The 16178-nt window shown below is 37.8% G+C and overlaps 1 protein-coding gene across 1 annotated transcript in view; it reads right to left on the bottom strand.

The window, feature by feature from the left end:
- SMAD2 (SMAD family member 2) overlaps nt 1–16178 on the bottom strand; it is a 961241-nt gene that overhangs the window by 13538 nt on the left and 931525 nt on the right. The window contains exons 4-7 of the mRNA XM_049781559.1: nt 12702–12791; nt 11511–11704; nt 9998–10132; nt 5999–6073 (exon numbers count right to left, since the gene is read on the bottom strand). Of these exons, the coding sequence (XP_049637516.1) occupies nt 5999–6073; nt 9998–10132; nt 11511–11704; nt 12702–12791 (494 nt within the window). The remainder of the gene's footprint in view (nt 1–5998; nt 6074–9997; nt 10133–11510; nt 11705–12701; nt 12792–16178) is intronic.

Genomic DNA, 16178 nt, shown 5'->3' with positions numbered 1-16178 from the left:
AAATGTAGTTTAGGAAAAAATCTTGTTCCCAAAATGGTAAGAAAATATCAGAAGCACTACAGAGCCATGTATGTTCTCACCAAAATAATTAAGAAAGAGTAAAATGTTTAGGGGAAGGGATCAGCACTTTGTATGTAAGCGCAAAGAATCACTTCCTTATTGAGATCACCTGTCATGTCAAGACAGACACAGAGAACTGAGTATGCAAAGAAGAAATCAACCAAAACTTTAATGGCCATACAAAGAATAAAATTGTGAGAAGCCCAATCATAGCTGTCCTATTTATTAACCAATTCTAATTTACATGTCCTTATTAAGTATAGATTAGCTGAGGAAACTCTGGGCAAGGCTGAGAGGCAGTTAAATAACTTGTTTCTGCCAATTAGAGAAATTTATAGTGTTAAATGGTTACATTAGAAAAGAAACATGATCTACCCTGATCTAGAGAAGACATCTACGGAACATCCAAGGTTGTCTATAACATCACCTGGAGGCAATCCTCTACCAGGGAAGACCCTACCGCTGCTCTGACATCGACCTACTCAAAAGAGACTTCCCTTCACACTGAGAAGACTTAACAACAACAATGACCTGCTTATTGGACAGGGCTTTCTGTATTGCCCCTTAATTGTGAGGTGAAACTAGAGGGTACTCCACACCAGCCTGACTTCAATGTAGGATGTGCAGATTCCAGGATCTTTAATACAGAAACCTGATGCCAACAATAGGACTGCGTGAAAAATAAAACTGTATTGGCACTACAGACAATGACTTGGATTGAATAAACTAGTTTGCCTGGAGCCTAGAGTTGGTCTTATGGCAGGAAACTTCAGGGGTAGGGGTCTCCTTGTATTTAGACCAAGGCTTTTCCTTTCCATGTCCCCCATATTTTGGTGGGCCTATGCAAACAATATTTGCCACTCTAACACTGTTTTTACTGTGCCCTTTTGACTAACCCTTAAAAACAAAACTCTTAAACTTTTGATGTTAACTTAAACTAATATGTATGCGCGTGAAAATATAAAAAAATATTATGTCTTCAATGTTTAAGGAGTCACATAAATCTCATGGCTTTAGGTTGCCTTGTGTACTGCTAAGAAATGTTATAATGTGGGCCGGGAAGGTGGCGCCAGAGGTAGGGTGTCTGCCTTGCAAGTGCTAGCGTAGGATGGACCTCGGTTCGATCCCCCGGTGTCCCATATAGTGCCCCCAAGCCAGGAGCGATTTCTGAGCACATAGCCAGGAGTAACCCCTGAGTGTCAGACGGGTGTGGCCCAAAAACAAAACAAAACAAAACAAAACAAACAAACAAAAAAGAAATGTTATAATGTACTACAATCTGGGGACTTGTGGACAAAGTAATTGTACATGGGTTCTGCCTTATTTTTCTTAATGTTCTTTGACTGTAAGTTCAATATTTAGGCGTCAGCAAGGGGATTTCTTCTGAGAACTCTGTTTATGGGCGATTGTCCTTTCACTATAACTTTACCTTGTCCTCTTTGCATCATTTTTCTCATAATTAAAAATTAAAAAAAGAAAAAGAAAAGAAACATGATCTAAACATACGCTATAAGGCTAATATGAAAGACAAATGGGCCCGGAGAGATAGCACAGCGGTGTTTGCCTTGCAAGCAGCAGATCCAGGATCAAAGGTGGTTGGTTCGAATCCCAGTGTCCCATATGGTCCCCCGTGCCTGTCAGGAGCTATTTCTGAGCAGACAGCCAGGAGTGATCCCTGAGCACTGCCGGGTGTGGCCCAAAAACAAAAACAAAAACAAAAAAAAAAAAGAAAAAAGAAAAACAAATGCAAAGTAAATAGATGTAAGAAAACGAAGGACAGAAATAGACATAGTTGACAGAGAAAAATAAAATATAAATTGGAATCTGATAGGACTGTTTTAAGACATATTAAAGAGAAAAAGTCAAGCTGCTAATATTATATATAAAACTGAGACACCACTATACATCCTATATATATATATTAAGAATATAAACGATCAGAAATATTTTTATAATAATAAAGCTGAAACCTAGACAGAATGAATACATTTCTTACAAAATGCAAGTAACCAAACCAGAATGAAAAAATTGAAAACCTAACCCTCTATTTTAAAACCCTTTCTCTAGAGGAAATGGTCTCTCTGCTAGACACCGACAAGTATTTAAAGAATGAATCCTATGGTCAATATATTCTAAAATGAGAATCCACTTTCCAACATTGTTAAGAGACCAGCATTACTTCAGAGTAAAATATTTTTTAAAAAGGGAAACATTGAGCCAGAGATAGCAAGGAGATAAGGCGTTTGCCTTGCATACAGAAAGACGGTGGTTCGAATCCTGGCATCCCATATGGTCCCCCGAGCCTGCCAGGAACGATTTCTGAGCATAGAGTCAGGAGTAACCCCAGAACGCTGTCAAGTGTGACCCAAAAACCATAAAAAAGAAAAGGGAAACATTCTTCATAAGCAAAATATATTGAAACAACTCCAATCCATATATATTTATGCAAAAAAATGGGTCCATAAGCTTCAAAGACTATTGTGCTTTATGCTTCAACTTCTGTTCAAGAACCATTTATTTAGTAAATAAAATGTAGACTTAAAAAAAAACCGATTTTAAAATACATATAACAAAATTAATCAAGGGTAATTTTTCATTAGAAAAAAATCATGTATGTATTATTAATTCTTTTTTGTTTGTTTTAGGGGGAAGTTACACCTGGTGACACTCAGGTTACTCCTAGCTATGTGCTCAAAAATCGCTCCTGGCTTGAGGGACCATATGGGACACTGGGGATTGAACTCAAGTCCACCCTGGGTCAGCCACAAGCAAGGCAAATGTCCTACCGCTGTGCTATAGCTCCGGCCCCTTATTAACTTTATTTTACAGATTAAAAACAACTTCACGCCACATTCCCTAACTTGTAAAAATCGGAGAAACAGCTCAAACTTAGTCCATCTAGTTCTGACTGCTATCTGGGCCTTGCAGTGCCAGAGATTACCTGAACTACCCCAATGTTAATGGAGGACCATGTAGTGCTAAGAATAGAACAGGGGTCAGTCTTAAGCAACCACTGAACTATATATTTTTCTTCCTTTTTTAAATTTTATTTATTTATTTATTTTGGTTTTTTGGGCCACACTTGGCGGCACCCAGGTCCATCCTGAGCCAGCCATGTGGTGCAAGGCAAATGCCCTACTGCTGTACTATTGCTCCGGCCCCAAGAACTATGCATTTCTTTAATCTGACTTCTTTCACTTAATGCACAAATCTGTGCTAAGGTTGACTAATATTCTAACTTATGAATACAGTACATTTATTCAAAGTTGCATATTATTTTTTAGCTTCCACTTGTGAATTATTACAATGTTTATATGAACAATATGTGTACACATTTAAGGTGGTGGATGATGTTCAATTTTCTTGAACATATACCTCATACTGAAAGTGTTGTCCATACTGTTATTTTCTATTTAACTCTGCAGAATTGCAAACTTTTCCAAAGAAAAAAGAAACATTCTACATGAGGTTTTCATTTTCTCCACATCCTCATTAACACATTTCCTGGGGGCTGTCTCATGCAGTGTGCAGGGGAGCTGAGGCTACTTTCAATAGGTTTACACTGGCAGGCTCACCAACTTCCAGGGCTATACCCAGTGGGACTTGGTTTGTAGGGAAATATGGGAGTTGGGGGTGATATAGGTCATGAAGTGTTGGGGTTAGACCTCTGGTCCAGCTGCATTGCATGCTTAATCACTGAGGTAAACTGCCTAGTCCAGGGGTGGCGAAAATGAATGCGGCTCTTTGCCTCTTATCATTATTTTGTATACTGTGGCTCTTTGCCAAGTTTGGATTCCCATGTGTTACATGTTGGGTCACATCTGGCCGTTAGTTCTTAGTGTGGAGGACGCAGCACACCCTCACCATCACTGCAGGATTTTGACCCTCACTCAAAATGGCAAAATGCAGTATGTGTTTAATATATTATTGTTAAAATTAGATGCTTTTGTGTGAGTGTCTGTCTGTTTTGGCAGGTCACTGCGTGATGTGGCTCTCTGACTCTCAACAGTTTAAAATTTTGGCTCTTTGTGTCGAACTTGTTCGCCACCCCTGGTCTAGTCCTTATTAACACTTAGTGTTTCTGGATTAATAGTGGGTATGAAGTGGAATAGCACTATTGTTTTCATTAGTACTTCTCCAAGTATTTGCTGCCCATCAGGGGGCAAAGAAATACAGTTAAGGATTAGAGAGATCATTTAGTGAGCAAGGCAATGATGTCTTGTACATGACCAACCCTGGTTCAATTCCTGGCATCACATGGTTCCTAAAGTACAACCAGGAGTTAATTCTTGAGTGCAGATCCAGGATTAACTCCTGAACACTGCAGGTGTGTTCAGCTTCACACCTGCCCCTTAAAGAAAGAAATATGGCTGATTGAACCAGGAAACCATTTCTTTGACATAAGATTTTTTAAGATCTATCTAATAAGCCAAATAAAATCTGCAATGAGACATTTGCACTAAGATGTTATTAAATCACTGTCCATTCTTAGCTATATACATCTCTAAACAGCTATTAAAAAAGAACGTAACTTTTTTTTTAAATTGAGAGTCTAAATATTGGGAAAGAATTTAAACGTAATTATTGTAAAAAGATGTCCATAACAGACCTCAACTCACCAATTTTAATTCACTTATAAATAACTTATGGATGATTCAGTTGTAGATTCCCTTGCTTTGCAGGCACAAGGCCTCAAAGCTTAATCCCCATCACCAACATCTGAATTTCCCAATGCTAATGCACAACAAAAGTTTGCAGTCTTGCACACACTACAAGCGTGTGAGGACCACAACCAACAATGAAAGGACAGCAGAGAATAGGAGAAGGAAAGAGGAGGTGAGGAAGAGAAAGGGATCTGTGGTTAAAACTAATAAAAATTATAACCAAAATGAAAAATACTCTAGTATTACCTGTATAGAAAGGTTGCTAATATTTTTTATCATCAGGGTGTAGTATCAGGGTACCTAATCTTTAAAATACAGTCAGGATGAAACTGATCAAAATGGTCAGTAAACTATCTGAGATGCTTGCCTTGCATGTGGCTGATCTGGGTTCAATCCATAGCATACCACATGGTACATGGATTCCCAATAGGAGTAACAAATTCCTGAACAGAGCCAGTAGTAAGCCATGAGCATAGCCAGTTATGGACCGCCCCCCCAAAAAAAAATCGTCCAATTACAACATCACCACAACTATTTCACTGATAAGTTATTCGTTTTGAAGGGTTATAAATCTTACTCCAAAATAATTGTTTCAGAGATTTGATGTGTGTAATATGTTAAACCTTCACCATACATGAAGTTAAGAGCAAGAACACTTCACTCAGAACTCATTGTGAAGATAAAAGAACATTGAAAGTGGTTTCTCATTCTTTTCACTCAACTATTTTGAAGATCTGCTACTGCACTAATTAAGAATTTTCGGGGCTGGAGAGATAGCATGGAGGTAAGGTGTTTGCCTTTCATGCAGAAGGTCATCAGTTCAAATCCCGGCGTCCCATATGGTCCCCTGTGCCTGCCAGGAGCAATTTCTGAGCATGGAACCAGGAATAACCCCTGAGCACTGCCGGGTGTGACCCAAAAACCACAAAAAAAAAAAAAAAAAAAAAAAAAGAATTTTCATCATGGATACTTACTCAGAGTAACTCAACATTAACAGAAGTAGAATATTTAATTTAAAATTTTTTCATTTGTCCCAGTGTGAAAATATGAACAATTATTCTACCAAGTAGATCATTTAATTGTTCATTGACAACCAGGCTTCTTTCCTGCATTGATGGGTTCTAAATATGATTAAGTCAAAGAAAAAAATTTTCTACTAGGGAATGTTTCTATTTTCCTAAATGTTAGCTATACAGTAACTCCTGTGAGTTTCAAACAGACAAAAAATATATATGTTTAATTGCTGGGAAAAATGTGGGAGGCATTTTTTTTACCTGTATCCATACTTTGGTTCAACTGCTGATCACTTGTTTCTCCATCTTCACTGATATATCCAGGAGGTGGCGTTTCTACAATAAGTTTAGAACAAATCAAATTCAGTACAATTTAAGCTCACCATCTTTTCTTCCAGCTACCAAAGATAACCAACAAATCACTCTGAATTTTAAATATGTTATGTAATATTATAAAATTAGTATTGGATATAGAGGGCTTATGAATCAGCTTCTGACCTAAATCTTAAAGGTAAATCTTTAAACCCTACTTGTAATACAATCAAGTTCTCAAAGGCATATTCTCTTGGCTATCATTTATATTTCCATACATATATTTTCTCTGAGGCAAAAGTCAAAAATATAAGTTCAAAGTGCTTCAGTTCTGAATCACTATGTTGAAAGATATTAGTGCTTTCTTTTTTATCTAATGACCATTACAGGTGGCTACTTAGGAAATTATTAAAATACCATGTGTGGGGCCGGAGCAGTGGCACAGGGTGTTAAGGCGTCTGCCTTGCATGCGCTACCCTAGGACGGAATGCAGTTCGACCTCCTCCCCCCCCTCCCCCCAGTTCTATATAGTCCCCCAAGCCAGGAACAATTTCTGAGCAAATAGCCAGGAGTAACCCCTGAGCGTCACTGGGTGTGGCCCTAGCACAGGGATAAGGAGATAGAGAATTTAATTTTCGAGGCCCTGGGATTAATCCCCTGTACAACCCCTCCCCTAACCCCAAAGAAATGGTATTATTTACTCCAAAATCTGTATACCTGAGATTTTATAGTTAATACAGACATCTACCTTTATATTCAAGAGGCATCTGAATGAATTTTATGTTAAAATAAAAACATTTACTCAATTTTACCAGTTACAATTTTAAAGAGGAAAAATATGTTTAGGTTTATCATCAATTATCAGTTTTACTGCAGGATCACTTTAAGCAATTCAAGATAATATCCATACCTTAAAAGAAATTTATAATTATCCCAAATTAAAGGTCTCCTTCATTAAGTAATTACATTTCCCTTCAAAAAGCAAGTTATGCCCAATAATGTTCAAGGGCTCAAACGCTGGCTTCTTACATACAAAGCACATGGTCCAGTACACTTAGCTCTCTCTCTAGCTTAACTTCCCAAATTTTAATTATGGAAATTCCAAAAATAAAATAAATTATTTTTACAAATGCGAGTAACAAAGAAAACAAAGTCGGGAAAAAATATTTTTATTATGCCTTTTATTGTGGCATTTTTTAAAGGTTAATGCTAAAAGAATTAAATAAGACTGCATTTTGTCATCCAAACCTCCCAGATCTCAACTTTTTTTTTTTTCGGGGGGGGGGGGGTGTCACATCAGAGAGTGTTCAGGGTTTACTCCTGGCTCTACACTCAGAAATTGCTCCTGGCAGGCTTGGGGACTATATGGGATGCCGGGATTCGAACCAAGAACCACCTCCATGTGATCTCTCCAGCCGCCAGATCTCAATTGTGCAAAGAGAAAAGGAACAATGACAATCAAAAATATTTTATTTTGCTTTTCTCGGTTATGGCTAATCTGCATAATAACAAATAATAATTAGCCTTTTTGCATTTTAGAGAAAGTGTCAGCTTGCTTAATTTAGCTTGAAGTTATATAATGCCCCACTGGCCAGAAACTAGCAAATAAGTATAATTAACTTCATTTTCTACTTTGTACAATAGTCTGAATTAAACAAAATAGATGTTGGGAGTGGGGAACCCAAACACCTTCACAGTGGAAGTCATCCTTCCACATATTTACTGAGTAGGTCTCTTCGGTGACTGTGGCTTACACTTTAGTTTCTCAATACTGTTGAATAGCACCAATGGTCACATCAAAGACTTCAAATGCCGCCCTCCTCATATTAACCACACACATTTACTCTCTGCCAAGACCCCCCACCCCGGAAATGATAACTCTATTATTATTTTCCTCTAATCCTACCTAGCCTTCATACCCCCAGCACTCTATGCTCTTACCTCCTAACTGCCACCCCGAAGTTTGTCCCTACCAATCAAAAAGTACTCTTTAACACTCTTGAATAAAATAGGAATAAAAGAAATGCATTTTAAAACAATCAAGAAACGCTTTCTAAATTTAAAGTTAGCTAATTAAAAAATTCTAATGCCTTCAAGATTGTCTTCATGAATAAGCATTTTTCTATGATAAGACATGCTAATAAATTATTTTTAAATATATCTAAAACTCTTATCTCATATACATATCTCAGTTGCAAAATATGAAGGCTCTAAAAGACTGGAGTGATAATACAGCAGACAGTACAGCTTGCCTTGCATGTACATGTAGCCAGCCTGAATTGGATTCCCAGCATCCTATATGGTCTGGTCTACCAAGCCTGCTAGGAGCCATTCCTGAGCACAGAGCCAGGAGGAAGCCCTGAGTACAGGCAGATGTGGTCCAAAGGAAGCCAAAAAAAAAAAAAAAAAAAAAAAGTGAAGGGGTCTAGAGTGGTAGTGCAAAAAAAAAAAAAAAGGCACTTGCCTTTGAAGTAGCTGACCTGGTTTCAATCCCCAGCACCCCATTGGTTCCCTAATCCTGCCGGAGCATATTTCTGAGCATAGAATCAGAAATAAGCTTGAACACTAACAGCAGGTATACTGCCTCCTCACTTCCTCCAAATAAAAGTGAAGTAAATGTCAAACAGAGGGCAATATAAAGTATATATTTAAAAAATTTACATGAAACAATGTACCAGAATTTAAAAATGAGAAAGTTGCATTCATTTCCCAACCCCCAGAAATTACAGAACCCAAACAAAACAACTAAAATAGAGGTTTACTATATCCAACAAGTCCCTATACCTATGTAAGAAAAAAAAATTTTTTTTTGTTTTTTTGGGGTCACACCCGGCAGCGTTCAGGGGCCACTCCTGGCTCTATGCTCAGAAATCACCCTGGCAGACTCGGGGGACCATATGGGATGACAGGATTCGAACCACCGTCCTTCTGCATGCAAGGCAAACACTCTACCTCCATGCTCATGCAAGGCAAACACTCTACCTCCATGCTATCTCTCCAGCCCCCAGAAAAAAATTTTTTATTTCCATATAAATGTTAGTTTTGGGCCAGAGCAATAGCACAGCAGGTTAGCCATTTGCCTTAAATGTGGCCGACCCTGGTTCGATCTCCAGTATCCTATATGGTCCCCCAAGCCTGCCAGGAGTAATTTCTGAGCACAGAGCCAGAAATAACCCAAATACCACCAGATGTGGACCCTTCTCCCCACCAGAAATGTTAGGTTCCTCTTAAACATTATCAACCCATAGAAACTAATATCTGATTGATTTTATATATATATTTTCATTTCAGAAATTTTTCCCTCATAATAGTCCTTTTGTTTACATTCTATATCTTTTTTTTTTTTTTTTTTTTGGTTTTTGGGCCACACCCGGCGGTGCTCAGGGGTTCCTCCTGGCTGTCTGCTCAGAAATAGCTCCTGGCAGGCACGGGGGACCATTTGGGACACCGGGATTCAAACCAACCACCTTAGGTCCTGGATCGGCTGCTTGCAAGGCAAACGCCGCTGTGCTATCTCTCCGGGCCCTCTATATCATTCTTAACTTGAGCAACTAAGCCAAGCGTGTAAAAGTAAAGCGTTACTCCAGGAAAAAAAATTAAGCTCTATATTTCACAAAATATAATCAATAACCAATCAGTTCTTTCTAGTCAAAATTCAGAAACATTTTATTAAAAAAAAAAAAAATCAACCTAGGGACCAGAGAAAGTATAAGCAGGCTGGGCTCTTGCCTTGTACACAGCCAACAAGGGTTCATTGCACAGCACCCAGATGGTCCCATGCCCAGCTAGAAATGATTCCTGAGTATAGAGCCAGGAGTAAACCCCTATCACTGCCAGGTCTGACTGAACCCAATCTCCCCCAAAATTAATTAAAAAAAAAAATCAAATCACAACTTACTGAGAGCTCATGAGTAAAATTTTTAGTTTTCTTTTTAGGAGGTAAAGTACCTGGGATATAATTACTTTGTGGCTCAATTCCTGCTGGGAAATTAGTGTTTTCTGGAATAGAGTGGGTATAATCATCCAGAGGTGGCAGTTCCGTCAGGATCTCAGTGTGCCGGGGTACCAATACCGGAGGCAAAACTAAAAGAGTAAAATGAAATTCAAATTAATGTCAAGTATATGGAACAACTATAGAGCCTTTATAAAAAGTCTTCAGAAGTAAAAAAGAAACAGCAGCCTGCTTAATATTAAAGTTTAGAGAAACCACCAAGTCTAACTTATTTAAACCACAATCTAAACTTCAAGAACTGTTTTTCTTTTAACTTTCAAAGTGATCCCATTAATATTGCAATAGAAGTCCATAAAACTCTACTGGAAAACATTATGCAAAGATTTCTAAGAACTAGATTTGGGGAGTTTCCTTAAAAAATACAGCTGCATTTATTTTTCAAAGTTCAAGTAAATAACTATTAAAAGTCCTGCTACAGAATTTGTATCAGGATTTTTATCAACTGCTTTGATATAAGTGGTATCATTAAAGCACTTCAAAGGACAAGGAAACAAACAAAATAAAAACCCTTCCAAGTGTACAAGAGGCTACTACTGACCCCTGGGTGTTCTATCACCTCCCAAGGCAATACTGATACTATGGGAAACACTGCCTTAGCTCTGAACAGACTGCAAATTAGGTGATGATAACTTCTCATCTTTGGGGGAGAGGGGGCAAGATAATTTTTATTGAAAAGTTAAAAGATGTGACGGGAGACAAAGAAGTGTGTACGTTCAAGAGAGAGCACAGACTTCACAATAAGTAAAGAAAACTCAAGAGACAGGCAAGAGGTACATATTCAAGGGAGAAGATAGCCTTAAAAGGGAAGCCCTAAAATTTCTAGACTCTATTACTTGGGTGTCAAGTAGTATGTTGTCCCAAGAATCTGTCATATCTTTCCATAAACTAAGTGCATAAAAATAAATGCTTTAAGAGGTTGGAGCGATAAGACAGCAGGCAGACCTGCTTTGCATAAGCCTTGCATATGGTATGCCCATGTTCTACCTCTAGTACTGTATATGATCCCCCCATCCAAGTCAATCAGGAGTCATCCCCTGAGAACAGAGCTAAGATTAATCCTTGGGTACTCCATGGTGTGGCACCTCAATACATCCTTTACAAATAAAAGTTTTGGGGTTTTTTTTTTTTTTTTTTTTGGTTTTTGGGCCACACCCGGCAGTGCTCAGGGGTTCCTCCTGGCTGTCTGCTCAGAAATAGCTCCTGGCAGGCACGGGGGACCATATGGGACACCGGGATTTGAACCAATCACCTTTGGTCCTGATCGGCTGCTTGCAAGGCAAACGCCGCTGTGCTATCTCTCCGGGCCCCAAATAAAAGTATTTTAATTACACTAAATAAAATAATAAATTAATTAGGATTTATTACAAAAATTTCATCGACCAGTAAGGTGAGTGCCTAAAAATGTATTCAAATATCTAACTTAAGACAATCAAATTCTACATTTCCTACCTGGGGTCTCAACTCTCTGGTAGTGGTAAGGGTTTACACATACTTCGTCCTTTTTAAGATTAAAAGCATATTCGCAGTTTTCAATTGCTTTCAGTTCATGGTGACTGTGAAGATCTGGCCAGCGCCATAGTCGGCAATATATAACATGTGGCAGTCCTTTTCGATGAGATACCTGAAGACGACCGTCAAGAGACCTGTTGGAAAGCAAGGGTTTAAGAAAGGTGATAACTTAATAACCAGCTTGAGTCAAATGAACTAAACTTTATATAAAAAGAATATAGAGAAAGAAATGACAGACATTTTAGTTTGTTTTAGTGATTACAAGAAAGAGAAATGTATTATTCAATGAATAGGATTAAAAAAATAACAGCAGCAAGAGATGTTCTTATAAATATGCTAATAAAGGCCAGTGAATGGCTAGCTACTTGGGCAAAACTGGTATTTAACAAAAATAAAGTTATACTTGGAAAATTTTTTGTCAAATCTTTAGTAAATGAAACTCTTTAGGATGTAAAGGTATTAATTCTGTGAGTGACTAAGCTGTCAAAAAACGGGAACTAGTGTGAAGAATGGTAAATACCAACAATGATATAAAAGTAATTTACTCGGACTAATATAACTCATTACCTGCTGTGACTGTTTTTGTATATTGAGATGTAATTCTATAGCTCACACATAAATGTATATGGTGATGAATATGATGAAATGAAATGAACAAATATCATTATGCTCAAAAAAAAAGAGAATAAAGTGATTAGAACCAAAATATAACAAAAATGGGTTTGTGTAGCTGCGATAAGGGGTTCAGTATTTATTAGTATAACAAAAATGAGCTTTACATGATAGCAAGAAATTTAGCAATAACTGATTATCAATTTACTTTAAAATTAGGCCAACAATAGATTGTTATCTCAAACTAAAATGAGAATATAATTATCAAAGTTCTCTTTCATTAGGGGATGCAATAATTTAAAGAAGATTCAAAATCAGTTTTTCATTGATCAAATACATAAGTTGAAGCATTCACTATATTTTTAATACCGGCATGCAGGTATTTTAAATGCCATGCCTTATTTTACATTAAGGAAACAGTCTAGGCAAAATTATATTAAGCAACCCACTATAGGTGTTCCAAAGCACCCCCCACCTCCCACAAGATCTCTAGGATTCGAGAGAGGGCAGAATATTCACCTGGTTTGTTCAGAGAAGTTGTAAAGGCCTGTTGTATCCCACTGATCTATCGTATTTGGTGTACTCAGTCCCCAAATTTCAGAGCAAGTGCTGTGCATAAATTGAAAAACAAAAAATTGATGTGAACATGGAAGCATGGTTATTCAAAATACCATGATGTAAAACATGGAAAATGTACAGAATACTTCCTTCACCCAGAAAATATACATTCTTCAGTTTTCAGACATTTTTGGTTTCTATATTTTCTATATGAAGGAAGCCAGTAAAATGGAACATGTGACTCCAGATAAGTTATGGTTATGTTTAAAAAATGTGAACTTCAATGCTCTCTAGATTAATGAACTCATAACTATAAAGCCCTTTCTAACTTCCTTGCCTCACGATAAAAGATTCAACAAATATCTTAACAATGCTTCCTTTTAAACTAGTCTTTTTAATCAAAATGACTCAATTTTAAAACAGCTGGTATTTTTAACATACGAAACTTGTAATAGATTATTTCCATAGTTAAAGACTTTTCAGGTTATTCGATTGTGATACTTTTATATATTCGGGTTTTCTAACTACTAGTGTTCTGTTATTACAAAGAAAAGGAAGAAGACTAAAGTTTCTTACAAGTTTTGAGAAATTCTTATGAGCACAAAAGACACATGGAAGCACCAAATTCTTCAGAATGAGAGTACAAATTTTGCTATTCCTAGCTTTTAAAAATAGATATACTGAAAAGACACAAATAGAAATACCCTGTTTTTTTTCTTTCTAGATCCTGGGCAGTCCAGAGATAATTCTCCCTGTTCTCCCTGCTAGTAGTTCACTTCAAAATGACTTCTCATCTGTGGGAGAAGGGAAGAAGCAGCACTTAAAAGGCAGCTTGGATTGCTGTGGCCTCTCAGGTGCTTTTAAAATTACGAGTCAAAAGCAATTTCTGAAACTCAGTTGTTTCCCCATATATCACAAAATTATCAGATTTCAAGAGGAAGAAGATAACACTCCAGAATAAGTTTTGAAAAAGAAAAACGAACACTAGATTAGATTCCAGCTGGACCATTCCTAGAGAGTTAGAGCATTTCAAAGGTGAGTGGTGAGTGGTGAGTGGCACCAGCTTCTAGTTGCTTGGGCAACTTCACAAACAAGGTACTTGGCTTCAGTACTGTTTTCTCTCATGGTGCTAGCTGCAGTTACAATTCTGCATGCTCTGGAGTTTACATTAATTGTAATACTTGACAATTAAAAAGCTCTTTCAGATACTTTACTACACCTTTTGTAGATATTTTAGATTTGCTTGCTTTTCAGGGTGCTTAAGTTTATCTTTCATTTGCTAAACTACAAAAGTAAAAAAGAAGAAGGAAGAAGGAGGAAGAAGGAGGAAGAAGGAGGAAGAAGGAGGAAGAAGGAGGAAGGAGGAGGAAGGAGGAGGAAGGAGGAAGAAGGAGTAAGAATGATGAAGAAGTAGTAAGAAGGAGTAAGAATGAAGAAGTAGAAGAAGAAGAAGAAGAAGAAGAAGAAGAAGAAGAAGAAGAAGAAGAAGAAGAAGAAGAAGAAGAAGAAGAAGAAGAAAAGAAGAAGAAGAGAAGAAGAAGAAGAAGAAGGAGGAGGAGGAGGAGGAGGAGGAGGAGGAGGAGGAGGAGGAGGAGGAGGAGGAGGAGGAGGAGGAGAAGAAGAAGAAGAAGAAGAAGAAGAAGAAGAAGAAGAAGAAGAAGAAGAAGAAGAAGGAGAAGAAGGAGAAGAACTGGAGGATAGCTTACTTCTTTGTTCATTTCTTTACAGTTTTGCTTTGGGGCCATACCTGGCAGTGCTCAGGGCCTACTTCTAAAGTTGTATGCTCAAGGATCACTCCCAGCAGCGCACATATGTGGTGTAGGGATAGAACCACAGTTGGTCACACACAAAGCATATCCCCTGTATTATCTCTTTGATTCTCGAGGTATAATTTAAGACTTCTTTTGCACCTTTCCCGTTTACTGGCTGTGCTTGGAGGTGTCACACCTGGTGAAGCTGGGGAACTATATATACAGTATCACGGAGTGAACCAGGATCTGCTTCATTTACGAAAGGCAAGTACCTTACTTGTTCTATTAGCTTTCAAGTACCATATACAGATTCCTTAGCATAGGGAGATAACCCCAGAAAATAGGAAGAAGGCCAGGGGCTGGGGAAGAAGAAAATCAGGGTATAACAAGAAGATTCAGACCAAAAGTAAAAGGGGAGGGGGGCAGAGGTCAAGGGTCTTGGGTACATAGGTGATTTCAAGGAGTGGGAGAGTTCTGTATCCAAGCCAGAGTCAACAACACAGAAAGCAGAACTAAACCACAACTTAAAAAGGTTCCTCTCAAGGAGGCAGACTGAATAATGGGGGCTGGAGGGAGGGACCTGAGGACACCGGTGGATGGAAGCTGGACTGGTGCTGGGACACAGTATGCCTAAAAACTCAACAATGAATAACTTTGGAAACCATGGTATTAATAAAAAAAAAGTTAAAAAATGTTAATTATAAAAACTGAATGTTTAATTTATTTTTCATGTCTACTGGAAACCAATAAAATAATCAGAATAGAATAAAACAAATTCGGGCCCGGAGAGATAGCACAGCGGCGTTTGCCTTGCAAGCAGCCGATCCAGGACCCAAGGTGGTTGGTTCAAATCCCGGTGTCCCATATGGTCCCCCGTGCCTCCCAGGAGCTATTTCTGAGCAGACAGCCAGGAGAAACCCCTGAGCACTGCCGGGTGTGGCCCAAAAACCAAAAACCAAAAAAAAAAAAAAAAAAAAAAAGAATAAAACAAATTCTTGTCTTTTGGGTCTGAATTTTTAACTTTGAAAGACTAATATATACTTTATCTTTTAAAACAAATCAAGGAAAATAATCAGCAAAACTGTTGATCAAGAGGCTATTCTAAAAGAAATTAAGCCAAATATTAACTCTAAGACTGACTTAAAAACCATATTCTAAATGCATTAAGAACTATAATTTAATAAGGCTTTGATATAAATCAGTAATTACTAAAAAAAAGAACTGGGCCAAAGAGATAATATGTGAGGTTCAGGATAGTACAGGAGGGTTCAAGTGCTTGTATACCTAAGTTGACCCCAATTTGATCCCTGTTATCCTACATAGGAATATACTTCTGAGCAAAGGTTAAGAAGCCAGTCCTAAGCTCTACTAGGTATGACCCAAACCCCTTTCCCCCAGTTAAAAAATAAAAATAATAAAAGAACATGCAATCAATTTAGAGGCTGGCCCAAACTAGAGCCAACCCAACTCAGTTACTTTCTAATCATCATCATTTAAGTCCTTGGTTCTATTGTTTAATACAGAGGTTCCCATGCTTATTTGGTCCACTACTCCTTTTCAGGAAGGAAAAAAAAAAAAAAACACTTAAAAAGCCACTCAGTGCTCTCCTACAACTCTTACCTTCCTTACGTGAATAACCAGTGCTCCTCACTGCCACTTGAAACCTAGCTCACTACTGTCCACTAAA

The sequence above is a fragment of the Suncus etruscus genome, chromosome 10 (genome assembly GCF_024139225.1).
Source record: "Suncus etruscus isolate mSunEtr1 chromosome 10, mSunEtr1.pri.cur, whole genome shotgun sequence".
Taxonomy (NCBI): domain Eukaryota; kingdom Metazoa; phylum Chordata; class Mammalia; order Eulipotyphla; family Soricidae; genus Suncus; species Suncus etruscus.
Note: the sequence above shows the minus strand (reverse complement) of the source record. Positions and strands in the feature narration are given on the sequence as shown.